The 26698-nt window shown below is 45.7% G+C and overlaps 1 protein-coding gene across 2 annotated transcripts; it reads left to right on the top strand.

Annotated features, from left to right (window-relative positions):
- Positions 1-433: 433 nt before the first annotated feature.
- On the top strand, positions 434-26525 carry LOC126522855 (gastric triacylglycerol lipase-like). 2 transcript variants are annotated; one of them, XM_072288741.1, is made up of 11 exons: positions 434-517; positions 2411-2506; positions 6227-6345; positions 10230-10431; positions 14890-15001; positions 17052-17202; positions 18276-18368; positions 20652-20810; positions 22137-22208; positions 23564-23632; positions 24215-26525. In XM_072288741.1, the coding sequence occupies exons 3-11, from the start codon at positions 6229-6231 to the stop codon at positions 24509-24511; spliced, it is 1272 nt and encodes a 423-aa protein (XP_072144842.1). In that variant the 5' UTR covers positions 434-517; positions 2411-2506; positions 6227-6228; the 3' UTR covers positions 24512-26525. The 2 variants fall into 2 exon arrangements, with proteins under 2 accessions (XP_072144842.1, XP_072144841.1); XM_072288740.1 differs by lacking the exon at positions 2411-2506 and having other exon boundaries at positions 438-517.
- The last annotated feature ends 173 nt before the right edge of the window (positions 26526-26698 follow it).

The raw sequence follows: 26698 nt of genomic DNA, 5'->3' as shown, positions 1-26698 counted from the left end.
ATATGTACATCTGCAATATACTGAACGAGGAAAGCTCTGCCTTAAAACATTTTTTTTTTCAGACAAGTGACATCCTTTGTATAGCCCCATTGTTGGCCATAAGCCAAGCCGTTCTTTTTCCTATTTCCTTTTCTTTTCGATAAACAATGGTTCATGGTCTATTTATATCGCGTACATACCTTAAGCTGCTGCGCAACTTCGACGCTCAAGACATTGCTGGACACTGCACTCGGGTCGCTCAATATACGCCGGCTAGACGCTCTCTAGTTTCACAGTCTTGTCACTTTTTCTAAGGAATTGGTTATCGCGCAATCGTATCTCTATTGTGTGAATGCAGGGCCGCCAAGTTGACGCCGTTTATGCATATCACAGAAACAAGAAATTCCGAGAACGACACGTCTGGATCTTTCTGACAACGTACCGCTTTACCCGCTTTTAGAATTGTTCATTAGTGGCGTTCGGATCCAGGTTGAGGCTTGCTTCGGAGGAGGAGTCGCTTACGTGCAAGTGAATATCGGTAAGCCTGCTTCCTCTATCATTCTTTTTTTCTTTTTGGCCCATTTTGACGTGATTAAATTCTGTGGTTTTACGTGCCAAAACCATGATATGCTTATGAGGCCTGCCGTAGTGAGGGATTTCGAAATCATTTCGACAACCTAGGGTTCGTCAATGCGCACCCAGTGTACGGTACGCGGGCGGTTCTTTTTTTCTTTTCCTTTTTTTTTTTGCAGTTCGCCCTCATCAATATGCGGCCGCCGTGGTCGGCATTTGGTCCCGCACCCTCTGGCAGTTTTGATGTATGACGGAGTATGGCGCCCAACAGCCGCGTGTCATAAAGAACTATAAATTTTGGTCTTTGAGAGAGTTCAATGAACGCTACAGTGTTAAACCAAGCTCATGATGCCCGATTACAGTGGCCGTGCGTAATAAAATAGCGGGTTCCAATTTTGGCCTTACAGAGCGTTCGAAGAACGCTGGCGCTAACCAAGCTCGTGACTCGAGCACAAAGCAACGCTAAATCTACAGAGGCTTGTGAAGCCATGCTTATTCAATTCGCTTTTTCAATCCATGCTTTTTCAATCCATTTTCAATTCGCTGACGAAAAAAAACTAATCACAAGTCGACAGAAACAAAGGCCTCTCAATAAACATATTCCCGAATAAGTGTTTCAATAGCACTGCATATGTAGGCAAAGAAAGCTGCTTCCATTAGAACAATTCTTCCTGCCGTCCTGGAATTGAAAAACTCTCTTTACACATGACACTGCCCCGTTACAGGTTGCAGACTGGAGTCAAGGCGCCAGGAATGCAATTTTATTGCGTAGCTCTCTTTACTTCATATCAGGTACTTCGTTGTAGGTAGGTCCCTGTACCGTCTTGCTACGGGCCCCTTCAATAAAAAAAAAGCATGCAGAGCCGACGCACATGGGAATCCATGCAGTGAGAAGCATTTTGCAGGTATCTGGATATCCAGCATCGTTGGCGGTTTTTCAGAGTGTTACCTGATGGAGCAACATGTTTATGCAAGGCGATAAATTGTGCCTGACAACATCGGAAAGGCGAAGACGATGGTATCGCCAATGATGTATTGTACTCCGATGAACAAACGTTACAACCTGTTCTGTTGCGATGGACCGATCCCGAAGGCGGTTTAACATAAAGGAAATTGGCACGCCCTTGCGTTTCAGAGCAACTTACTTATAAGCGACGTGACGTACGCGAAAGGTAGTGGTAAGCTTTACGATTATTCGCGCGTTCCATTCCTGCCTCTGGCGAGTGCACAGCTATGCTCTCGCTTTTTAATGAAATCGTCGTTGTCCGAAGCGACACGCTCGCTCCAATCGCATCAAAGTACTAGATGGCCTTTGCACGAAGAAAGAAAGAAAGAAAGAAAGAAAGAAAGAAAGAAAGAAAGAAAGAAAGAAAGAAAGAAAGAAAGAAAGAAAGAAAGAAAGAGAAACACAAGGAAGACCTAGAAGGTAACTAATGCTCAATTTCAATGGCAGATCCAGAGCCATCCGCCAGCTCTGTCACAGAGCGCCGTCCTATGGGGGAGTGCGCTTCGGAACATTCGCGCTTCAAGCAGAGCAAGTGGGGGCACAGTCAACCACATGCAGAAGTGCCGGCATTGCTCACGCCGAAGGGACACTTTCGTGTTTTTCTGCGAACGACAAAGGCTTCTGTCGCACTTCGGGAGCATGTTTGCGTGCGGAACTTCAGTTGTGCATAAACTCTGACAACGTTTGCGCTTACTAAAAGATGTGGCTCTCTCACCTGTCCATTTAGGCGCGTGCACCAACAGAACACAGTACCAACAGAGCTGGTCGATGAAGTCAATCCGTCGGCATAGATGTGTGCGTGGCTACTGCATTTTTCGTACAACAGGAGTAAGCTCAGTTGTTTTACTGCAGGCGGTGGTTAGATCTGACTTTGGTGAAGTCCTCCAATTCTGAGGTGTACTTCAGGACGGCACAGACACCCTGCAGGAGACACCGGCCTGGCCGCAGGTGCGTACCCCCGATGTAAGCGAGGCACGATATGCACTGGTAGCAGTACTGTATGACGCGCGGGCTCTTTACACGGTGAGTCCGCCGAGGTGGCGGGTAGGGTCCGGGCAATGTGCCTGACGTGGGCGCGCATTGTGTCGACGGAGATGTGCGTCGTGATTCGAATAATCTTGAGCAATGGCAATAGTTTCAGCTGTTGACACAGTGCGCAGTATTTCAAGGCATGTCCTAAGAGCTTGGTCCAGAATTCTCTGAATTTTACGCAAATTAGTTTTGCAGGCGCTGGATATGACAGGCGCGCTGCACCGGAGGTAATCAACAAAAAACACCCTGTACAGCTGTAAGATGGATTATGTGGGCACCTTTCCAGTTGCAAGGAACTTGAACAGATGACAAAGAGCAATCACTCGCTTTTTTTCACGTGGTTCACGTGAGGAGTCCAGGACAGGTCTTTGTCAGTTACAGCCTCCAAGAACCCGTGACATCTGCTGGAACGGCGTATACGGTGACCACGTGCTGTAGCGCGGCGGCGGAAAACACTAAAAAAAACTTACCGCAACGTGATAGTGTGCTGGGCCGACTTTTCTCTGCTTCAACTTTGTTACGTAATTAATGCTCCCTCCTAGCTCTTTCCTTCCTCCGTGTCATGCACCCTTCTCAGCATGCCCTCGCGCCTGCAATAGAACACGTGACCTCGTGATCACGTGTTCACCGGTGTGACGCGTCACACCGGAACAATACCGGAGGCGATGGCGCGAGCGCGCCTGGAGTGTCCGTATAATTTTATGGCATTAAAGAAGAAAAAAAAACGGGGGAGCACAGTTCGGAGCAGACGCAGCAAATGTGATTTTACCTTATTTAATCAATTAATTCAGAAAAGTACGGTTGCAGTTTTGTCATTAACAGGGAAGGAAAATAAGAAAAGAAACAAATATTTTAACGCAAACAAATAAATTTGTCGGCGCCCGTCGAATACGAATCTGCCTTTAGTCCTTGTCGCGCATCTACGGCGCAGCTGAGTTATGCTCCGTCCTATTCGCCTTTCGCATACAATCGCAAACACAGCAGCTGCGCGTTACTTTTATGGCATGTTTTCTCTTCAGGCGTCGTTCCCACTGGAAGGACATAATGCTTGGCGCGCATTGTACGGTTACCAAAGTGTCGCTGCACACAGTAGGTCGTTGGAATTATCCTTCCCGCTATTTATGTCCCACGGACTTCGAGACAATGGCACGTGGGACCCCTGGGACACGTAGGCTTTGCACTAGAGCCTGAAACACGTAATGTCGGCTAATCGGCATCTCTAAAGCACGCCGACCTCTTAATGGAATAGCGTGTTCTATTCCAGCGGCTTCATTTGATTTTCTATGATTTATCCATCCGGTTTCTGCCACTAAGTGTGAGCCTATTCTTGGCTAAAACTTCCGAATGGGCTATGCGCACTCCATGGATTTGTGTGTGCCACTGTGACCCAAAGGGTGGAGACGGCTTACGAGGAAGCTTTAGTTCCGGTGTTTCCTTATCTAAATACATTGGAAAGGAGAAATCGTTGTTTCTGGGCAGCCACTGCATCAAATTTGATAAGGTTTCTTGCATTTAAAAGAAAAAAATTGAAGTATACAATGACTGTTGGCAGCCTATATCTTTATTTAGGCCGTCAATTTCTTTTAACAAATATTGTTGAGAATCGCAAATCTTTATGAAACGAAGCTATCAAGTTTATATCTGTGTAACTCGGTAATTAAAGGCAATATCACAATTCTGCATGTTTCATCTAATAGTCCATCTAAAGCGGACAAAATTTATATATTATATCCGGCTCTCAAGTAAACTACCAAGATGCCAGTAGTACCTTCCCAAACTCTTATAAGCAATGTAACACATTCACGTGAGATGTAAATTGATATATCAAATTTGTCCGCTTTAAATGCTCTAAGGAGCGCGCTTTGCAGAACTGCGATATCTGTTCTTGGTGCAGAGCTACGAATTTGTAAATTTCGTGTTTCTATTCTTTCTTTCCGTCTTTTTCAAATGTACCAATTCCTGAGAATTTTTTTTTAAGTTCAGGCCTTAAATCGTAATTCGGCTTCCAAAAGTCACTATAATGTAACTCTATCTCTCAAATGCAAGAAATTCCATTAAAATAAGCCCAGTAGTTATCTGAGAAAAGCGTTTCTGCCTTCGCGGTTTACATGTATTTGAATAGGAGGCATCGGAGTTGGGTACGACCTAGAGCTTCCTGCTAAATGTATTTTCATGTATGTGCCAATGTGACGCAAGGCCTGGTTACACGTAAAAGGTGTGGCCTCTGCGGTGCACAAATGCGCTTGAGATCACACGTTGCATATGATGGAAGTGAACACAATTATACGCATTCCATTAGTTGTATGCCATCCATTCATCCACTTCACTGAAATTTCGCTTTACATATACACTCCAACGTGTGAGTTGTACCTGCATAACTCTTCCGACTTCCTTGTTTTTTTTTTTTTGTTTGTTTTTTTTATATGAGCGACAGTTAGTTGTTCACAACTTCCCCTAAAAGGTCCAGAAATTAACTTTATACCGGGCTTCTCGGCTAAGACAGAGTTCTTTTTTTTTTCTTTCTTTTTTCTCACAGCACATTTGAGAGCATCACTTTCAATTGTGCGATGGTTCTCAGCTGAGCTAGTTAGCCCACACTTTCCTGGAATTCAGCTCATACTTATTAAAGCGTACATTTGTGTGCCGACATCTCCTTGTATCACGTCAATAAAAAGAAACGCTAGCTTTTCTTTGTTTTAAAGGTATGCTTCGCCCACCTTGGATGAACGTCGGCCAATCTCGCAAAAACAAGAAACGGACCCCACGCACTGTAGGAATCGGTTTAACTACGAAGTTCTCATTGGCACTTGAGAAAAAGCTGTTTCCGTTTGGCGACCATTTGCAAGTAGGACCACCTGACCCAGTTCTACGATGCGCGTGCCCCGCACGACGACGAATGAATTAATGTGTGTTTCGATTTCTCGTAAGTATACAATGTCCTCCGAATAAGCCAGCTTAAGGACTATAGAATTATGTTGCCTGCGAATGGCGAATTTATTTTTTTAATTCCGGGAAACTTAGAAACATGATCGCTACCCCATATATACGTGTAGCACTTCTCTGTGCATACGCCTCTCCTCACCCTGAGTCTTCCCTCGAAAAGGCATCATTTCATCGCTTTCGTCCTCGTCAGACGACTCCCGCTGCGCATGCGTCTGATTTTAGAATTTGCGTTTCGGCACAACTTCTCAGCGGGTTGCATAGTGCACGGACATAATCACTGAATAACGTTGAACGCGTGACCTGTGCGGTGTTACTATATATAGACGTAAACGCTGCACGACATTATACCTGCTGCGTAGTATTCATGTATTGCTCGCACGTCAAACAATCGGCTTGAATGCGTCTATCTTTGCCTTCACTCGATGCTTGAGTTTTTCAGCGGCGCCGCATGCCTGTTCGGGATGTCACTTCCTTTTTTTTTTTTAGCTTCCGTTTCTAGACCGATTAACGCTAGAGTGCAATTGGCGCGCTTGTAGAAGCGCCTGCTTGAGATAAAACTGGAGTAGTTGCGGCTTAAGCATTTAATGTGATCACATTGTCGCCCGTCTCGCACGAGAAATATCCGAAAGCGCGGAGAAAGCAGACTGATTGCGTGCAGTATAACGTGTTCTATTTTCGTTTTCTTTTTTTCAGATATGTGGAGAGCGAGATCACTTTGTCCCATACCGCTTTTATTCGCATTCGTTTCGCTGAAAGTCATCTTGCCTCCCTCGCCTGAACGTAAGCTCATCAAAGACGATTACAAAAACGTCGTAAGTACGCTCATTTAATAATAAAAAACAAACGCGAGCCAATTTTTTTTTTTTTCAGTGTGCAACGCATGCCTCCCCAGTCTAAGGTCGTTCGAGCTCCTGCTTAAACACGAGGATAGAGGGAAATCTTACTTTTAGGCATCCACTGCGCCGAATTGTATAAAGTTCGTTGCGTTCAAAAGAAAAGTTCGACACCTACCGATTGCAAGTAACAGATTTTTTTTTATTAAGTCCATCAATTCTTTTTACAAATATTGTTGAAAATCACAAAATATTAAAAAAAAAACTGAAGCTTCAACTTTTGACACCGTAACTCAGCAACCAAAAAAATGACATCACCATATTCTGTAAACGGCGCCTATTGAGACATCTGCAGGAAGTGGACAAAACTGATGTATTATACACCACTCCGAAATATACTGCTTTAAGGAAATTAAAGAAAGCCGGACACCGAATTTCCCCGCTCTAAAGATGTTCTCATAGATGCAACTTATATAACGGCTACAGCTGGTTTGTTTGTTCTGTTCTTTTTTTTTTGTTCATCATCATCATCATCAGCCTGGTTACACCCACTGCAGGGCAAAGGCCTCTCCCGTACTTCAACTACCCCGGTCATGTACGAATTGTGGCGATGTTGTCCCTGCAAACTTCTTAATCTCATCCGCCCACCTAACTTTCTGCCGCCCCCTGCTACGCTTCCCTTCCCTTGGAATCCAGTCCGTAACCCTTAATGACCATCGGTTATCTTCAATCCTCATTACATGTCCTGTCCATGCCCCCCCCCACCATTTCTTTTTCTTGATCTCAACTAAGATGTCATTAACTCGCGTTTGTTCTCTCACCCAATCTGCTCTTTTCTTATCCCTCAACGTTACACCTATCATTCTTCTTTCCATAGCTCGTTGCGTCGTCCTCAATTTAAGCAGAACCCTCTTCGTAAGTCTCCAGGTTTCTGCCCCATACCTGAGTACTTTCCAGTTACGGATTTATAAACCATGGCGATCGCTGTATACTTTAGAAAAGCACCGTACGCGTATAGCCGAAGATGTGGGTTCGACTCCCATCTGCGTCATCTTTTGTTGCACTTTCACTTCGCTTTACCGTAATATTTCTACAACTCAGCTGAATATAATGATTAAATTACGACATGCCTTATATGGCTTGATTGTCCGTGCTTCCGTGTGCTTCTGACTAACAAAATATCGAGCCATTCGTATCGCCTCATTTATCGCGCTCAGGTGATAAGGACAGTGCTGGTAACACCCGTTTTGACTCCTATTCATTCATTCATTCATTCATTCATTCATTCATTCATTCATTCATTCATTCATTTATTTACACATACTGCCAATTCCAATAGGAATTGTAACAGGAAGGGATAAAAGTTAAGAGAAGTGAATAATGCACACAAAGTCAATAATGGAGTTGCAAAGTAGAAGAAATGCAGTCAGATGAAGTCGCACTGAACAAAAGGGTCTCAACTAATCCCGAATGTGACACTACAGCCAAAGCTGTAACATAACCAAGGACAAATGATTGAGTCGGGGAGACATTACAAAGCAAAGACACCCAGTTTGCGCCTGCAAGGCGTACAAATCATTTGCAATCAACAAAAGCGAAAACCGCTTTAAGAAACGTGTTAATAATATATAAGAAATGATAGGGTAAATGAAAAAAAAGAAACACTGAAGAAATCGTAACAAAATAACCCACAGTTCGAGATTGCGAGAAAAACAAATCACTTTCGACTAAAAATAGATGAATGGCCTGAAGACATATCGTGTCATTAGGTAACTAGACATTACGTGTCGGCTGCTAATGCAAGTATTTTAACTCATCTGTGCGGAATGGGTACGAAATAAAAGAACTGTAATTCGTCTTGGCGCGCGAGCCTTCCATCAGATATTATAATATAACAAGAATTGTACAATCTTTATTTGTTCGTGACGTAAGGGGTACACGACGTTTAGGGCACGCCAATTTCGCCGGCTGTTTTGGGGTAATATCCCAACCATCTTTTAAAGTTCGCTCGCAAGGGAGTCTGTTGGGTTGTACTTGTTGAATGCTTGTTGACTTCATTTTCAAGAGTTCCCGTACTCTCTTTGAGCACAATGAGAACGAGGCTGCTCCCGAAAAAAAAACAGAAAAAAAAAGAGTTTCCCTTAGCGGAAAGTCGGAACACCGAAGGCGTCGACGGTAACGGCAGCGGTTGTAGAGACACGGCAGCGGTTGTAGAGTCGGCGTAACCGAGCGAACGTGGAGAGCAGCGGGGGATGAAGGACGCGAGGATGAAAGCGGAGGAGGAGGGTGCAGCGGAACCATGAGGCGGGAAGGCGGAGGAGGAGGGAGTGGCGAAAGCGCGAGATGAAAAGCGCAGTGCGGCGACGATGGCTACGAGATGGCGCCAGTGTAGCGCGTGTCGTCTGGGAGGCCCGTCTGCGGAGGCTGCTGCGAATCGCGCCCACGCGTCACCCACACGCTGTCCCTCGCGGTCTCCAAATTAGCGAGGCAGTAAGCCCACGCTTCGCTCCGTTTGCAACGTGCCGCAACAGACAGATTGTCCGCGCCAGCCAATACATTGCGAAATGAAAACACGTATAGAGCTTCACACAAATTTCGCATTAGGGAGCATCGTAATCGTCGGATAATGTATATTCATTCATTTTTCGTCTAAGAAAAATAGGAGAACGGCATAGTGCGTTAAATATCGGTTGCTACCGACGTCTCGCGCCAACACCTAAGTAGATATAGCTTATCGTTGCAGTACTACCAGCCCTCAGTACACGCACTCCATTAACACTTATACTCAGTGCCGGCACGTAGCCGCCGTAAGCACGCACATAATGCGGAGGTCGTGGGTTCGCCTTTCACCTGTAGCAAGTTATCTTTTCGTCCACTTTCTTTCCTCTTATTTGTATACTTCAATTAAAGAGAAAAGTTAACGTATACCCTGTGATTTCCCTTGCTTCATCGCCTGTTGGCTTCCTGTGGCTGTAACTAACCAAAATTGGGACCCTTCGGTTCCCCTTGTTCTCGCTGAGTGGTGAAACTTAGTTCTGCTTGATGGCACTACAGTGCGGCTGCTCCCGTCTACTCACCGGTATTCCGGTATTGTGGTACGCGTGCGACTAAGCATACCGAGTACAGGAACACCGGAGACGAACACCTGTGCAGCAGCGCTGCTGGCGCCATCTTGTAACTATGGCGCCAACTAAAGCATGCAAAAGTGCAGTTGCAACGGCCATGTTTTACTTATCTGCTGGCGCAAAAGTTTCAGAAGAAACAACCGTCAGCGTATATTGAATTTCTCGTGCTTCTTCCTCTTCTGCGAGAACAATGACACAACACGAAAACCTTTCTAGTGCGTTGTGGTTGAAGAAAGCTTCGCGAGATGGCGCAACCCCGAACTCTACCCATAAGCAGTCGATATAAGCAAGTAAGATGCCTTTAGACTATTGGTTGAAAAAAGCAAAGAAGAAATTGATAAGACCGGATCCGTTACAGGCATAGGTAACTATGCAAAGTAGATATATAGTATTTAGAAAAAGAAGGAAAGGTTACGGGGACGTATACAAACTGCTAGACTAATGAATACCTTTATATTACTTGATTAGTTCAAACAGGCTAGGTGACCACTTGTCGTCAAAGGAGATACCGACATCATCGTCGTCGTCATCATCATCATCATCACCTGCAGATACTATCGACGTTTCGGGCATTCCGTAAACTGTGATCTGTTTACACAAAGGTTCAAACACCCTAAATGTGGAAGTAGCAGTTCGCAAATACTACAAAAGCACTTGCCATCAGTACATTTGTTGTTATGAAGTATGGACAGGCAGAATGTTGCATATGCTCACGGAGATAACTTTGAACTATCCCAGTCGCAGCTGATAACCAGCAACGGCTACCCCGTAGAGGAATACACCGTCACTACCAGAGACTCTTACGTCATCATGATACAACGAATACCCAAAGGACGCACAGAGCCACAGGGGCAGCGAAGAAAGCCGGTCGCCTTCCTCATGACTGGGCTTCTAAGTAGCAGTGCGGATTACGTGGTTAACTTGCCGGATCAAAGCCTTGGTAAGGTGGCCGCAGGTGCATCATTGCATGCCCGTATCTCTTAAAGCGCCACTAATGAAAATTATGTATAAACCCTTACTTCGAACATTACGCTTACAGACCGCCAAACAACGAACGTCTAGAGCCCGCGGAAACTGGTTACGTCATTCGATGACGTCACTCGAAAGTCACTTGGCGGCGTGACATTAAAATTTTCGCAACAGCTTTCCGCGAAGAAGCACATTGATGCAACGTCTGGCGAAGGCTACGTAGTTTGGCCCCACAAATCCCGGACATCATTTTGTACGTCAAAAAAAATTAAAGCAACTTGCTCACATGTATTTCTGACCACGGAGAGTATATCGGTATGAAGAAAACAGCGAAATAATATTTGAGTAAAGGGTAATGAGTATGGTAATTACATAATTAGTAATTCATTTGCTGAACTATTCACAACTGAGCACTCCCTCCAGAATATCAAAAACGCTAGTATGGACTGTACATTGGATTTACAGCACTAAATCAGAGTTTTCAGGCATCAAATTCAGCGTATCAAAAATGATACGTTGGGTTTTGGGGAGTTAGCTACAAAGTTTCACAGTACTTCACTCATAAATTAGCAAAATATATGTCAATGAGAACTTTTTCAAAAGTTGTCTAGCACAAGAAAACAGTCGCAGTTTAGCCCGAAAGGCGAAGCATCGATTGCGACAGCAAATTAGTGGAAAGCTATACGTAGTGGGAATAGTAGTCTTATCAGTCGTGTAAACTTATAAACATAGGCATATTAACTAAATTAACAAGCACGTCGTCACGTGCGCACAAGCGCACATCTCACTCGATGACCGCGGAAACTCGCTGTGATAACACCGGAGTGAGGAAGCGCGGCAGCCGCAGCGAGCGAAATGACCTTCGTGCTGCGTCTCGCACCAACACTAACTAAGCCGCACAAACAAGCTTTCAAAACTGTGTCATTCGGGCCAGAGCACTGCGCAGTCCCGCTCAAAAGCATCATTGCTTTGACGGGCTGACAAAATATTTGACTGTATGTTTTATGTTCTAAGAAAGAAGGAAAGAAAGATACAGCGGCCTGTGAAAGCGCGCGCGGCTGCCCGGGCCGCGCATAAAGGAAAACATATCTGGCGCTGGGGGATCAGAGCTGCGCGCCTATTGACTCATGCCGCGGGCCACTTCCGCCATCATCACTTGCACGCATCACTTGCGTTGTGCTGTATCCGAGGCACGTGAAGCAATTTGAAATGCTTCAAGAAACGCCTGTGCAACGTTGCGCAAGGGTTGTGTGCAGGCCTTTGACAGCGCTACGCCTCGCTGCCGAAAGCCACGTCGCTCCGTTTTTAACGGCGCTGAAAAAGCATTCACGCGGAAAGTGGAACGCGCCACAGCGAATAAGGAAGACGGCGGCATGATCATGGAGCAGTGTGTTGAGGCCACAACAATAACGACGACACGGTAAGCCATCAAAGCATGCTTCAAACCATAAGCGTGTAATTTCCTGCTGCCGCGCGTGTGGCTTTAAGCTCTCACACCCCCTTTTCCGTGGGATGATTTTCTTATACCCGCTATGCGTGAAGGAAAAGCGCGTGGCCGACACGTAATTGTGTCTTAAAATATGTGCGACACGTAAATGTGCTTTAAAAAGCTTCTCCACAATACTTATATGTACTGCGGTAAAATTGGATAGCAAGCGAAAAGAAAAAATATTGCCGGCAGCCGGAGGCTTCAGGTGCGTACCTGAGATAAAGACTATAACCGCGGCCCAGTGGTGTTTTCAGTTTTTAAAACATGTTGCTTACATTTAGTACGCGCGCAAATTCTCACTTCGCTTCACTGCAACGCACTGTATGCTTCAGTTCGGAGGCCTCAGGTGAGCACCTGACAATCATACATGGTAGAAGCGTGGCCAAGTGAGGTTTACAGTTTTTATAATAACGTGTTGCTTACACTGCGTATGCGCGCAAATTCTCACTCGCTTCACTGCAATGCACTGAATGCTTCGCCGCATTACAAAGATGCATCGAAGCTATCAGAAATTACCGTTTTCCTTTCTTTTTCATAACTGAAGGATGGCAGCAAGCTCAGTGTTCTAGTAGAGCTTCCCCTTTGGTCTACATTTTATTCCAATAAGAGACGACACAATTGCGTGTTGGCCACGCGCTTTTCCTTCACGCATACCGGGTGTAAGAAAATCATATCCCACGAAGAATGGGAGGTCAGAGCTAAGCCGCACGCGCGTCAGCGGGAAAGTGCTTATGGTTCGAACCATGCTTTGATGGCTTATAGTCGCACATATTTAAATACATGCGTGCTTCTCCTTCCGCGTGGCACTCACTCAGTCACTCTGTGTGGCGTCGAATTGTTTTGGACAAGCGCGCGCTACGTGTAACGTATGTGGTGTTAAGTCTTGCCTTATCGTACTAGCGTTTTCAGAAATATGCACTCTGAACTGCAACAAAAACATAAAGGACATGTGCTGTGCGTGTTCTTTTTTCCCATTACATTTGTTTGTGGGCTTCCGTTCCGAGGAATAACTTTGTAACGAATGAAAGACAAGGTATGAGCACCTTTGGTGGTAAACGAGTGGTTGGGTATGCATAGTTTAATATTTGGATCGAACTTCTTTTTGACGCTGACGCCGAATTTTCTGCGACACGGGCTCCTTAACGCTATCGCGTTAGAAAACTTACCGTGTCATCGTTATTGTTGTGGCCTCCATACAAGGCTCCGTGATCATGCCGCCGTCTTCTTCCTTATTCGCTATGGCGCGCGTGTCCACCTTCCGCACGCTTGTTCAGCGTCGTTGAAAACGGGGCGACGCGGCTTTCGGTATAGTGTGGCGTAGCGTTGACAAAAGGCCTGCACACAACCCTTGCGCGACATTGCACAGGCGTTTCTTGAAGCATTTCAAGTTGCTTCACGTGCCTCGGATACAGCACAATGCAAGTGATGCGTGCTCCTATCACCAAATGGGCGTCAGTGCCCACTGTTGCACTGCCTTCACCGCGGCGGCAGCCCAGCGTCGGAGCGCAAACAAACTTAAATCTCGGAGGCAACGGCAGAGGCCGCGGCCCGCGGGGTGCCGCCATGATAGTGTAAGTGACCTGCGACGAAAGCGTGTTTTCCTTTATGCGCGCCCAGGCCGCCCGGAGTAGAACCCCCCCCCCCCCCTCAATTCTCCTACCCTCTTCCCAGAGGCTCGCGCGCGACGGAAGACAGCGCGCTTCCTACCCGCTCCTATGTTCGTGGCAATTTGGCAGAAAGTCAGTGCCACTCAATAAATCTAGACTGACGCTAATTTTGTTGCTCTTAGAAACTTTGGTTTAATCTTCCGAGCAGGCACAGGTAGACGCAGGAAAGCGCAATCTACAACAGACGTGCTGGACCGAGTAGATTCATTAAGTGTCTTTTGAAAGTCGAGCCATATACATAGCAAATGGCTGCTAGACCGTTTTATTGTCGCTGTTTGTGTCAAGTTGGCACAGCCATCTACTTAAATAACACTCGTGGACTGCTGTACGTGTTGTCTTTCACAACACAGTCGTGCAAACCAGACAGTAATTTTGAATCGGTACTTGCTGGAACTAACTGCGCGAGGTAAATTGACGACTAATATAAGGGACGACTGGAATAAGTACGATGACAATTATCGTGCCTTCCCTGTCTGTTTCAGTGGCCATCTTTCGCTATTGCAGTACAGTACGCCGGCTACACTAAAGCCCGTTTCACATGGTGCCAATCTGACTGAGTTTTCGCACTTGCGAATTCGCAGATGCGGCAAATGGGCCGTCGCACCCTTCGTGCCTGCGATTTTTTGCTTTTTCGTGGAAAACGCACATGCGGCAAGGACGGGGAGCCAATCACAACGTGGATCGTAGACGTGGCACTGTAGCCTTCCCACTTAATTTTTGTTCTGATAAAGTAACGCACTCAGACACAAAGAACTTTCACGAAAACAGTTTCTAAGTTGCTTTGCTTTGTTCTTACCGTAACAAACTGACGCGAATAATAAATTCAATCCTCCTATAGGTGCTCGAAAATGCCAAAAATCGCAGCTGCCGCGCTGGGTGAATGTGAAACGGCAATGCGAAGTTCGCATCTGCGGAAATCGTAGCTGCGAAAAACACAGCGTAAAATTGCGCGGCGTGGACCGGGCTTAATATAGTGAGGTATAATTACGTCTGGTCTATTGTTGCCGCGATTCTACTTCGTGGAACTATTTTGGAGGAAACAAGATTAAAGTGTATCAGGGATACTAGTGTCCATGTGCAGACGATATTCCAGTTGAACTAGTTGGTCAGGCTTGCCAACAATGGTTACTAAGGCGCAAGGAAGACGTACTTGATATATAATAACAGGAAAGGAAGAACGGACTGCCCTTTTGGCACTTGAAAAACCATTTCTTCGCAGGAATGTTCATGTGTTTTCTGGAATAAGTGATACCTGGTCTCAATATGCCTTCAGGTTTCATCCTAGCAGACAACGGCTTTGATGTGTGGTTGGGAAACGTCAGAGGTACCACTTACTCAAGCCACCGCCGCCTCAAGAACTGGATGAAAAAGTACTGGGATTTCAGGTAAATCAACTCTCGGCTTGTTGTAGTCCGATATTCGAGGTTTGACGCAAGGCGCCACGCCAGATATTTTGGATGCAGGGTGTCCACCAAGCTAACATTTCCAAATTCCCCGAGTTTTCCCGGTTTTCCCTGAGTACCTTGCAAAATTTCCTGAGTGACACAGAACTTTGTTTTATGTCACGGCGGGCTGGGGGGACACCATGTCGCCCGATGCTGCCACTCTCTAGTAAGCATGTTAATAAATAAAACGACTTAATGCAGTTTTTATAATAAAGAGTAGTGCTTATTTTAATCAATAAGGAAACAGAAATGGGAGTGTGGGGGGGGGGGGGGGATAGCGAAATGTTCAGCAAATAAAACAGCTGCGAAAAAAAAAATGGTAGAAGCTATTGTGAATCGAGTCAAACGTTCTCAAATACGAATAAAAAGGAGATGCATGCAGAAGCAAATATTTTCGAATATGAGCTATTTCTATCGACTGATTACAAGCTCATTGGTATGATATCCGAACTCTGTCACAAGTGAGATTCTCTCTCAACAGCTGTGAAAGTGCACGCGAGTACACGCGTGTATAACTTAGGAATACATACTGCGTCCCGTGACAATTGCCCCATCCTACGCTTGCTATGCTTCACCGCAATACTTTCGCGCACGCTTCACCACGTAACAGTGCTGTACTAAGGCGAAGATAACTTTCAGGAGCCGGAATTATGCAACGCGTCGTGCTTTCCGAGCTTCGAAGCTAATAGCGAGGACCACAAAGGCGGAGTCGCATTGCTGACAGTGGCGACTTCTTTCACTGAAAAACACGGCACCGAACGGCAAGAAGCTTAACAGCGAACGTCGAAGCAGCTAGGCCTAGGGCTGCCGCGGTGGTGGCACCTACGGCTGCAAGCGGACCGCGTGCGACAGCGCCGTTCGAGGCGGCGAGGTAATCAAAATGGCGGCAGTGGTGGCCTTGTTTGATTAATGCCATTTCGACCTGCGGTCATGGCAATACGTCCGAAAAATCGGACGGCGAAGGGTTCTTGCGTCCGAAATTTCAGACGTTCTTATGCATTGACTCTAGGGGTACGTGGTGGTGCCGCGAAGCTGTCCGAATTATCGGGCGTCCGAAAAGTCGGTCGCTGACTGTACACTGGCAACTACTCCAGCCGACGACACGGCGTCAAAGTAGATTCGTTACGATTCATCTTTGTTAGTCCAGCCAGAGTTACCGAGAATTTCGTTCCCTTTCAATAAAATTACAGCTAATTTTCCCTGATAGAAGCACAACTTCCCTGAGTTTTCCCTGGGTATTTCCAGACTATTCAAAATCCCCGAGAATTCCCGGCTTTCCCGGTTGGTAGACACCCTGGGATGCCATGACCTAGCTTTATAGCATTTTGCGCGCGTGCATCACAATTTACGGGGTCAGTTTCGCCGTTTAAAGGTCGTCTCCCACGCGGCTTCGAGTACGGGACACGGCGAGGTTCTTTCATTGTGTGGCTGTTATCCTGGCGCATCGCTGCTCGTTCTAAGCACACCGCGTGACCGGGATCAATGCGCTGTAAAAGCTGGCATGGACGGATAAACTGCCATTTCAGCGAAAAGATTTGCTGAGCGTAGAAGGAAGGTTGCTGTCAAGGTGTTCGCGCCAATAATATAATGTTGAAGGCATGTTCCCGTGCGCAAGCAACATCGCCAGCTTTCTCTCGCCGCACATACTCTGCTTTGAGGATCGATATACGAATACGCATGTATGCAAGCTTTTTAAGTAGACTGAAGTGACCTTTAAAGGCATGTCTTTACATTCTTACACGCCACCCCCCCCCCCCATAACAGCACTCACCCCCATGCACTCAAACGCGGCTGCGACTAACTGAGACAGAGAATTACGCCCTGCACGTCATATATCTAATCCTAGATGGCGACAAAATAAAAAGAGCTTTGTCAATGTAGAATAATGCTCTTTAATATTTACCTAAATCACATACCTTGCGCTTCAAGCACATGCTGCTACCACAAAAATACCCTTGCACTGATTCATCTTGTCTTGATCCTCTCGCAGCTTTGACGAAATGATCAACTTCGATCTACCAGCGCAGATAGACATGATTCTGGAAAAGACCGGGAGTCCTTCTCTGCTGTACGTAGGGTGGTCTCAAGGAAGCCTTATAATGTTTGGGCTACTTGCGTCGAAACCACGGTACAACGAGAAGGTAAACATTGACTGAAAGTGCCAGCACCGTGACTGATTTCTAACTTATCGTTGCTTTACGCAGCCATGCAATAGAAGTAAGCATGCGTGAGAAAGTGCTCTGAATTGGTGAGATCATGAGATGCTTTCGCCAACGTACGACGTTGGTGCTCATCGCTTCACCGCCGGCCTTATGTTACGTAATATACGGAGGGTTGTGTTCTACAGAATTTTTTTAAGATGGTCTGTGTCAGATAGCATAATTCTTGTCCTTGAGCTGGATAATTCGAAGAGACGGACATTACTACTAGCACAAGCAATATAAACACATATTTAGCTAATTAACACAAATCCACTTATTAACTTCTTAATTAAATACTTTACGCCACGCATTGCAGTTTATGAATTGTAGCCGGCGAGCTTGCAAGACGTATTCACCCGAAATGAATTCCCAGTAGGACACCAGTTCGTAGATATTATTTCCCAAATAGTGGTACGAAATACACTGGCGTTCCAGTTACTTGAGTGCTTCGATGCATAAAGGGGCGTTTTATTACAAAAGCTAAGAGGAACATCACTGCGGTTTCACGGTGAGCTTAAGGGCGCGAATCCGCAAACTGCTGCCATTCCGGAAACTCAATCCAGGTGGATACTGCAAATTTCAAAAACAGCGCAAAAAAATACACATACACATAAAGAAGAAGGTGGACACGCCTTGCAAATTCACCGGCTAAAATTCGCAAAGTGAAATATGAGCCTTAAATATTTAAAAAGTTAATAAGTGATATTTGTTAATTAGACGAATACGTGTTTTCATTCTTCTTGCAAGGAAAGCCCGCCTCTCTGAATTCGCTCAGTCCACGCTCAAGGACTATAGAATTATGTAATCTGCAACCGGCAATCTTTTTAAAAAATATTCCGCAAAACTTAACAAAATGATCACTCCCTATACCTGTAGCCGCCGTTGCACAAAGGTTGCGTGCATGGCTAAACGCGGATATACGGAGAGCTCGGCTGACTGCTGCAAATATTAACGCATTTGGCTAAGACTGGATCATACGACTGCGCTTTTGCCTTTTTTCTTCTTTTTTTTAGGTTCGACTATTCAACGCCATCGCACCAGTGGCCTATCTGGGTCACATGACATCGGAAATGAAAGAGATGGTACCGTTCGCTGACTTCCTGGACGTGAGTGTATATAGTGACTTAGTCTGCACGCACTAGTTTAGCGACATGTTTCGTGGCCGAAAAGTAGCCCGCTTTTCAACTTCACCTCATCGACTTCGTGTAGTGCAGGAAAAGCTGTGTGTCCCGTCGTCCAACACCGCCGCGGCTCTCGCTACTGACTGGCCGAAAAGAGCCCTAGTTAGTGCGCGACAAATGTTTTGATTTTAGCAGAGCTCTGATCATGCTGTTTGGCATACAGTTAGCAAACATTTCACAGAAATCGGCATACGGCCTAGCAATGTTGAAATGACAGAAGCAAATAATGTAATACCAAGCTTTTTTTCTTCACATAAATGGTCTAAATGAGCAAAAATATCTCGCGAAATTCATCACGTCATAGCGACGTCATCGGCGTCGCAATTTACGTGTGAAATTCGAAACGAAAAAGAAAGTTAGTTTTCTCCGTTTCTAGTAAAAAAAAATGTTGACTAGCCATCCCGGCCCTGCAAAAGTGTATGTCCAGCGAAGCTGTTGAAAACCACCACTACAACTGCTGTGGGGGGTATGATGCCACGCTTTATTGCTTTTGAGTAATTGTAATAATGGTAATTTCGAGTAAGGGTAGTAATAGGAATAATTGTAATTTTGGCAGCATGCTGCCGCTGGTCGTATTGCCTTCTTTTTTTTCTCCTGGTTCTTTTACATACGAAAGGCTACAGACGTCACTCTACACGTCGCAAGCTGCCGTCGCCGCGGCAGCTTGCGCTACAGCTTTCTTTACCGGGAAACGTATACGCGGAGAGCGCTACGTGCGTCACATTGTTATCAGGAGCGCGCGCCTTATCATCAATTATGTGGTTCGGATGCTTGTTTTGTGCTCATTCTTTGTTGAAACGAATGCTGTTTTGTATGTTGTACACGTGATTCCAAAGGATGTATGGCACTTTTAGCTTCACTTTGCTGAGTGCTCGAAGCCTCTGCCTTACGGGGGTACACGAGTCACTGCTCCTTCCCTGCCGCCGGGTATGCCCTGCCGCGCACACGCGTATGTGTGAATCGGTGATCAGCGAAACTTTTGCTGCTTGCTGATATGCTTTCAGTATACTTCTATTCTTCACTTTTACGCAGCTGAACGCTACATGCTCAATGCAACACTCTGGTCTAATTTTCTTGACTTCTTTCTCCGCATTCGGCTGCTTATGTTGTCGACTTCACTTATTCTTGCCCCTCCATTGTTCTGCTTGTACATTTGGACTCCTGTCCAGTGGCACACGCCAATTCTGCGGGATTGGCCAAGAATGCGCACATATCTCGCTCTGTTCTTTCCGATATACTCCTTCCTACTAAGTTTCTGTTTCCGCGTCGCGCTATGCACCCCCAGCGGCGCAAGTCGTTTTATCGCAAATACAGCAGCCAGCAGGCAAAGAAACAAGACAAAGAAAGCCTCGCTCTAATAATTGCAGTGAGAAGTTCTGCAAGTACAGTCTACCAGACCATAACCTCTCCACAAAGTTATTCTCTATTCTTTCATACTTCGGAACGGCCACATAAGTACAAATGCTGTCTACCGTCAGCCAATTGCCTTGCGGCCTTGCGGGAAATTATATTCCACGGGGACAGTCGGCACGACAACGTACTTATTACAGTCCACACACAAGCTGCCCAGGGTGATGTCACGAACATTTGGCGGCGCCACCGCCCTCACGATTCCATTCGGGAAAACTTGACTGGCGAATTAGCGGCAAATGCGAGAGAAATGGGTTAGATTTACGTCGCGCACATTTGAAGTCGCCAGATCCGTGATTTAAACCGTGTTCACCACATTGCGAGGTACTGTTCAGGAGCTGACTCGACACACGTTCTATATATATATATATATATATATATATATATATATATATATATATATATACACCACGCGACCGGTTTCACACACGTATAAACATTGTTTTTTCCACTTTCGACACTTCTAATACTAACGCATCACAAAAATTTTTACAACCTCTAATGGCGCGAGTTTTCACGGTATACAACATTAACAGACGTAACCAAGTTTACGTAAGTTACTATTTAAAGGTTGTTCTTCGAAGCGGCGAAAGGGGAAGAAACATCAGCGTATTCTATTCTTTTTGCCATCACCATGCCTGTTGAATCTCGCGAACGAATCGCGTCTATAGACAAATAACTTAATGCATTTCATATATGTACAAGTCTGGCACGGTAACAGCTTATCGCTTCCGCGCGGTATCAGAAAGCTATTCCGGCCGGGTAAGGCTGAATTGTGTTCCTCCGTTTCCATTGCAGGGTCTTCTCCAGATGACGCTGAACGGGGCTTTCTTGGCAAAAAACGGCCCCGTTTTCCAGCAAATAAAGAAAGACGAATGTGGAAGTACCATGCAACGTCCGGCTTGTAAAGCAGTCTTTAAGCTCGTTAATGGCGGATTCCCGATAGAAATGAACAAGGTGGGTGATTTCCGACAGGGTGAAATTAAACTTCTTGATCACTCAAAGTAACCTTGCACATGTAAAAAAAACAAGAACAAAAAGAAGCACCAAAACAAAGTAAATTTTCCAAATGTATACATTATTTTTTAAAGTCCCATGACGATAAGCGTTGGACACACGGGATAGATTAGCACGAGCTGAAGAATAGTTCATCGTTCGAAACAAAACGTCTAAATTTCGTCTAGACACCGCGCGGTCCGTGAGCGCTGGGCGATTGATGTTTTAACTTTGCGATTAATCGAATAATGCTTAAATAATCACGGTTAATTTTTTTTCGGTAACGATTAGTCGGCTGCGAATAACGCGAGCAAAATTAGGCAAGCGTCTACAACGACGTCCCTAGTTCACCTCCTGCTCGGCAGCCCCCATTCGCGTAATGACTGAGCATCGATCGGTGAAAGTAAAGAAGCCCGCCCTTCGTGAAGTGCCAGCGCACACCGAACGAGGAGCCATTTAATTTTAATCCGTATTGAAGGGTTCTTTCATACGTATACACAGCCTCAACGAGGCAACTTTTCTAAAGACTATTGCGAATACGACATTAAAGTTTGACAGGGGCGAGGTTTCAGCAACACGGTATACGACGTCATTTCGTGGTGACGCGGACACGATCTATCGTTTCCTTCCCAATATGTCACTTTTTCATATATTGGAAAATATTTTAAAAGCGCCATTTCGGCGTATTAGAAAGAACCTTTCCATTCATAACACATACGCACACAAGCACACACACACACACTCTCTCTCTCTCTCTCTCTCTCTGAGAGCCTCCTCTATTGGTCACTGTCGTATGTTTATTAGCATCTTCAAGAACTTCGACTTGTATCAATGCGATCATCTTCCTACATTCTTGGCACATAATTTTCTTTTACTTTTTCTTTAATTTTCCCCCGCGTTCTCCTTTTCTAGACAAAACAAGGTGTTTTAGAAATATGGGACACAAAGTAGAGAACAGTATCGTTCTGGCGTACAGGAGAACGCGGTTGAGACAGAGTACAAAGGAACTATAATATAAAGCGTACAAGTGGGTTTGGGTTTCTTATTATGCAAATTAATCCACTCGGGGACGCCATTTCTAAAACCCCCTAATGTATTTTCTAATTCCACCTGGTTCGTAGTCAATTCGCCATAGTGGTTGGCAACTTGTGGCCGTATAAAGAGGGAATTATCAAACCTAAGCAACAATCCACTGTATCTTCCCGTCGTACGCACGACAAGGACGGACTGCGCAGTTTTCCCACTCCTAAAGCTAACCCCTGGATTGCATGTTATTTTTATACGCAGACGAGGTTTCCAGTTTACTTGGCTAATAACCCTGCCGGATCTTCGGTACGCAACATGTACCACTTTGCACAGGTAGGTCAGGTTTTTTTTTTTTTTTTCTTTGCTTGCCGTGCAAGGCCTTCCATAGTTGCTATTTGCAAAAGTTAATAAAGAAATTTTAAAAAACGAGACCAAGTTTCTTTCAGTACTCCTTTAACACAATCGGCACCGGCTCAGCAACCGGCACAATTGGGTTGGCTACGCACGGCAAGACAGACGTCAGCGGGCGAAACCGGCATGTGCCCAATTCTGTGGGGTCGCAACGTATACAAGCCATCTGCAACTACCAACAAAACTTTGGTCGCACATCGGTTACTCGGTGCCCCATTCAGTACTGCCACGACACTGTGAAACATCGCGTACAATGACGGCTGTATACAACGCTTTCAAACCCTTGTATAAAGAGCAAAGACTGCCATTAACTTACACATTTCTTAAACTATGATCGTACATCATCCACATATAGCACGACCACGTCTCCATACAAGTTGAGTCGCGGGCAGACAACGCACGCTTCATATAACGCTTCTAAAGAGGGAAGAAAAAAAGAGTATATCTATTAGTTATATGTAAAGCCCCAAGTTTTTATGGGTGACGCACGTGCATCGACCATCACCCATAACCTGCCCCCTAACCCTTTCTAAACATATATAAAGAAGCCAGTTTCAGATTCACGCCAAACCGAGCAACGGGGGCACTTCTATATACCGTGTCTCTCAGCAAGCGTTAGCCAAGCTGTTCAACGAAACAAAAATTAAAACATTAAAAAACGCGGTGCAAGAAACAATTACAAGATGTACGGTGTTCGGTCGCCAGCGTTTTGACAACCGAACATCAGGTCTTAGAATGGATCTTGCATTGTTTTTCTCTAATCGTTTCTCTAATTAATTGAACAGATTGCCTAACGTTGGCTGGGACACCCCATATATTCGCGTTTCTCATAACACTTCTAAACATGTGTACACAAAACTGTAACATGTGCTGCGCGAAATGTAACGAGACGGGTACTGCTTCACGAATCGCGCAGCGCATTAATTGCCCAGTATGAAGTACTTCTGCGGAAAACCAGTGTTCAGCAATTTTCATATCTAGCGCCTAATAACCCACGCACTTGAATCCTTGATCGCACATCACCCCCAAACATTAACTCACGTTCCCACCGAATTTTATCCCGGTAAACAATTTAGTTCTACGAGGACGCTGGGAAAACACGTATATATGACGTTTTCAAGCGCACCTTATATAGCCGCACTATAGAGTGCGCTAAAATATATCCCCCTACATTCTAAGTGGCACTAACAACAGCTTCGCTGTTATAGTGCCAGCGTCGCGGCTGGCTCACGCATTGATGCGCGTGTATATTGTAATCGTACTATCATTCCTTTCAGATCATCAGGGACAATCGCCTTCAGATGTTTGATTGGGGGCCATTGCAGAACAAGAAAATTTATGGGCAGGTACGTGTACATTTAATCATGACGCCATACGAGGAAAAATGCCAACTTAGTTAAATTTAAATATTACCGTCAACAACGAAACTTATAGCCACATTTGTATGTATAACCAACCTGTCGCATCCTCCAGCTTTAAAATCGGAAAGAAAAAGTTCTGGGGTTTTACATGCCAAAAACACGATTTGATTCCGAATTCAATGTTCCCGGCCCCCCGGGCTTCGTTAAAATGCACCCAATGCGCGGCACACGGACGTTTTAGCATTTTGCTCTCCCGGAAATACGACCGGGATAAGCAAATAGGCCTGAGCACGCAGACATTGCCAAAATTTGTAACGTCAGAGTCAGCTGGTACGATAACTTCACGGCGGTGTCGCCACTTTTCTTTCGGGTTTTGTGCATCTTTTCTGGCCTTAATTACTCTGTACCTCATCTCACAACCATATAGCGGCCGCCTTGCTATTACAGAAACGGAATGCAAGAATATAGCTTAATATTCCTCTTCGGTGTTCCTTAAACCGGAACTTAGTGTCGGTACAGGCTTTCATTTCTTGTCGTGAATGCTTATTTCTTTGCGCCAACTTGCAGAAACGCCCGCCGGAGTACGACCTCTCCAGGGTCACCGCCCCGGTGGCCCTCTACTGGAGCGCCGGAGACGTGCTGGCCCGGCCAGTGGATGTGAAACACCTCGCGAAGCGCTTGCCCAACGTGGTGCTTAGCTACAAGGTGCCCGTGCGTGGATTTACGCACATCGACTTCGTGTGGAGCATCTATGCCAAGGACCACTTGTACAAGGAGATTCTGCGCATAATGCTCAAGTACTCGCAGGAGCAGCAGCCGCCATCGTTGCCGGGGTTCGATCGAAACAACACTGTGCGCATGTGACACGTGTACGTGCAGCTACACGTCACGTTTCTGTGCCTTTCATCCCCCACCTGGGCGCAAGTACTTCACTAAGGGTGCCCAAAGCAGTGCCCGATAGCAAATGAGATTAGAATATGCGCGCAATTGGTTGTTCTCTCTCACCCATCTTGCCGTCACTTTGTCCCACACAACGTGCATCTAGTCATGCATAAATCTTTATTTTACCATTTCTTTTCAGGCTCTTGTGTAACAAGCATAGGTGGCGTGCTTCATCGGTCACCGGCCCATTTCAAGGGGTATGCCATTAAAACACGATAACAATGCAGTTGCATGTCAACACGTACAGTCGAATGCAAATGTCTAGAGACCACGGCATATGTCAAAAAAAATAATTTCTTCTACCATAGCCATACAACGTGAAATTGTATAAAAGCACCACGCCGGTCAAGCAGACACACGTGGGCAGCACACTTCATTTCTGCCTTTATTCCTAGGCTAAGAAAAAAATTAATTTAGCGTTCCACTACATGTGTCATTCATCAGTTGCGGAGCTCTCTTCAGTACTCAAAGGAGAACGGATCACCGGTGGTTAGAGCTTAGTAAGCCACAGGCCTGCATCCAAAGTCTCGCCACAATAAACTGGTGCGTCGCTACTTCAAACGTGCGCTCGATCTTCGGAGAAAAGTGAACGCAGAAACAAGCAGCAAGAAACACAGGACAACTGCGTTAACGAGTGAACCATTTTATCTACACTCAATCACCCATGACACCGGTCGTACATGCGCATGGTCCTCGGGTGGCACAGGAAGCAAAAGGCCTGGCATCAAGAACAAATACATGGGTGAGGCATCCTTGGCATGTCACTGCGGTACGAGGGCTCCCTGTGGCTACACCACGCACAATCTCACTGCGGACGGCAGGGCCGAGATGAGCAATATCCAGACAAAACCCGGCAGCCTTACCTTGCGATTAGTGCGGCTAGCCATAGTAGGGCCATGTAGCAAGCACATGCGCAGCTCTTCAGACTTATTCAGAAAGGTGCAGCTCAAGGCATGCACTCGCTGTAGGCAGAAGACAGTGTAGACGAACAAATGTCCAAGCGATACAGAATGGGATCGCCGTACAAGAGGAAAACATGGGCGCAGCTTGCACTGTCCCAGTGATGCTAGAGTCAGTCTGCTATAGGAGGTGCCTTTGCTCAGCTCTACCCAAGGCCGTGACAATTGCGCGACTGGGAGAGAAGCGTTCAGTTTTCACTACAACAGGCCTAACGAGATCGGTCCACTAGACTTCCAAGCCTGGAGTGACAGCAGAGCGACAAACCAACTGCTGCCCTTTCCCATTGTGGATGGAAAGAAAAAACGGTACCAGTGACGAAAAAATAGGCAAAAAAACCCACGCGAAGGCTATGATGCACACCAAAATAACCGCCAGCACACATTCCGTTCGTAGATTTTTTTAATGGCATCCGTTCTTGTATCTACAACATTAAAGTGAATGTTACGCTGAACAATTTGGGAAATATGGATACATTTGTCAGTTACACTGGAAGCATAGCGCGGTAAGGACGATCGACAAAGGCTAGACAGGACAAGCGCTTGTCCTGTCTAGTCTTTGTCGATCGTCCTTACCGTGCTATGCTTCAATTGTAGCTATGTATTACCAACAAGTCCAAGCCTACACTCTTCTGAAAAACATTTGTCAGCCCAGCATGGTGGAAAGTAGGCATAATTGTTAAGCTTACGAGCATCCTAAAGGGGTGAGCCTGCTCATGCATGCAAGTGCCTGCTGTGTTCTTTAAAGAGTATGGGTGCTGTCCACTGGAATTGTGTGTGAGTACATCACTGCAAGCACTTTACATGCCAGTTAGTGGACTGCATTTTCTGGACAAACATTGATTCAGAGGGCGACGATCATGCATGTGTGATGACACATGCCTATCAGAAGCTGTGTGGAGGAGACAGTAAATTGCAGAAGTCAATGTGCCATGTGCCCATTCCTTGTATTATTTGCGATTAAATTGTGCTACCTTAGAGTCAGCATTCCTGTATTCTTACTTCATGGTCCTTCACTTCCAATAGCAATGCAATCAGCATCATTCTTTTCCCTAACAACAATGCATGCACATCTGTATGTGAATAAGCACCAAGGCTCTTTTGATACTGCTGCAGCTTAACAATGTTCATCACCATGCTCAGCAGACTGACT

Source organism: Dermacentor andersoni, chromosome 6 (assembly GCF_023375885.2).
Source record: "Dermacentor andersoni chromosome 6, qqDerAnde1_hic_scaffold, whole genome shotgun sequence".
Classification (NCBI taxonomy): domain Eukaryota; kingdom Metazoa; phylum Arthropoda; class Arachnida; order Ixodida; family Ixodidae; genus Dermacentor; species Dermacentor andersoni.
This window is presented reverse-complemented; position numbering and strand designations above follow the sequence as displayed.

What these genes read in the sequence shown, in the direction of transcription:
- LOC126522855 (XM_072288741.1), top strand. Translation starts at nt 6,229, where the DNA reads ATGTGGAGAGCGAGATCACTTTGTCCCATACCGCTTTTATTCGCATTC. An exon ending in AACCACGGTACAACGAGAAG is followed by an intron (nt 17,203 to 18,275) that starts GTAAACATTGAC and finishes TCTTTTTTTTAG; the next exon opens with GTTCGACTATTCAACGCCAT. An exon ending in CGTTCGCTGACTTCCTGGAC is followed by an intron (nt 18,369 to 20,651) that starts GTGAGTGTATAT and finishes TTTCCATTGCAG; the next exon opens with GGTCTTCTCCAGATGACGCT.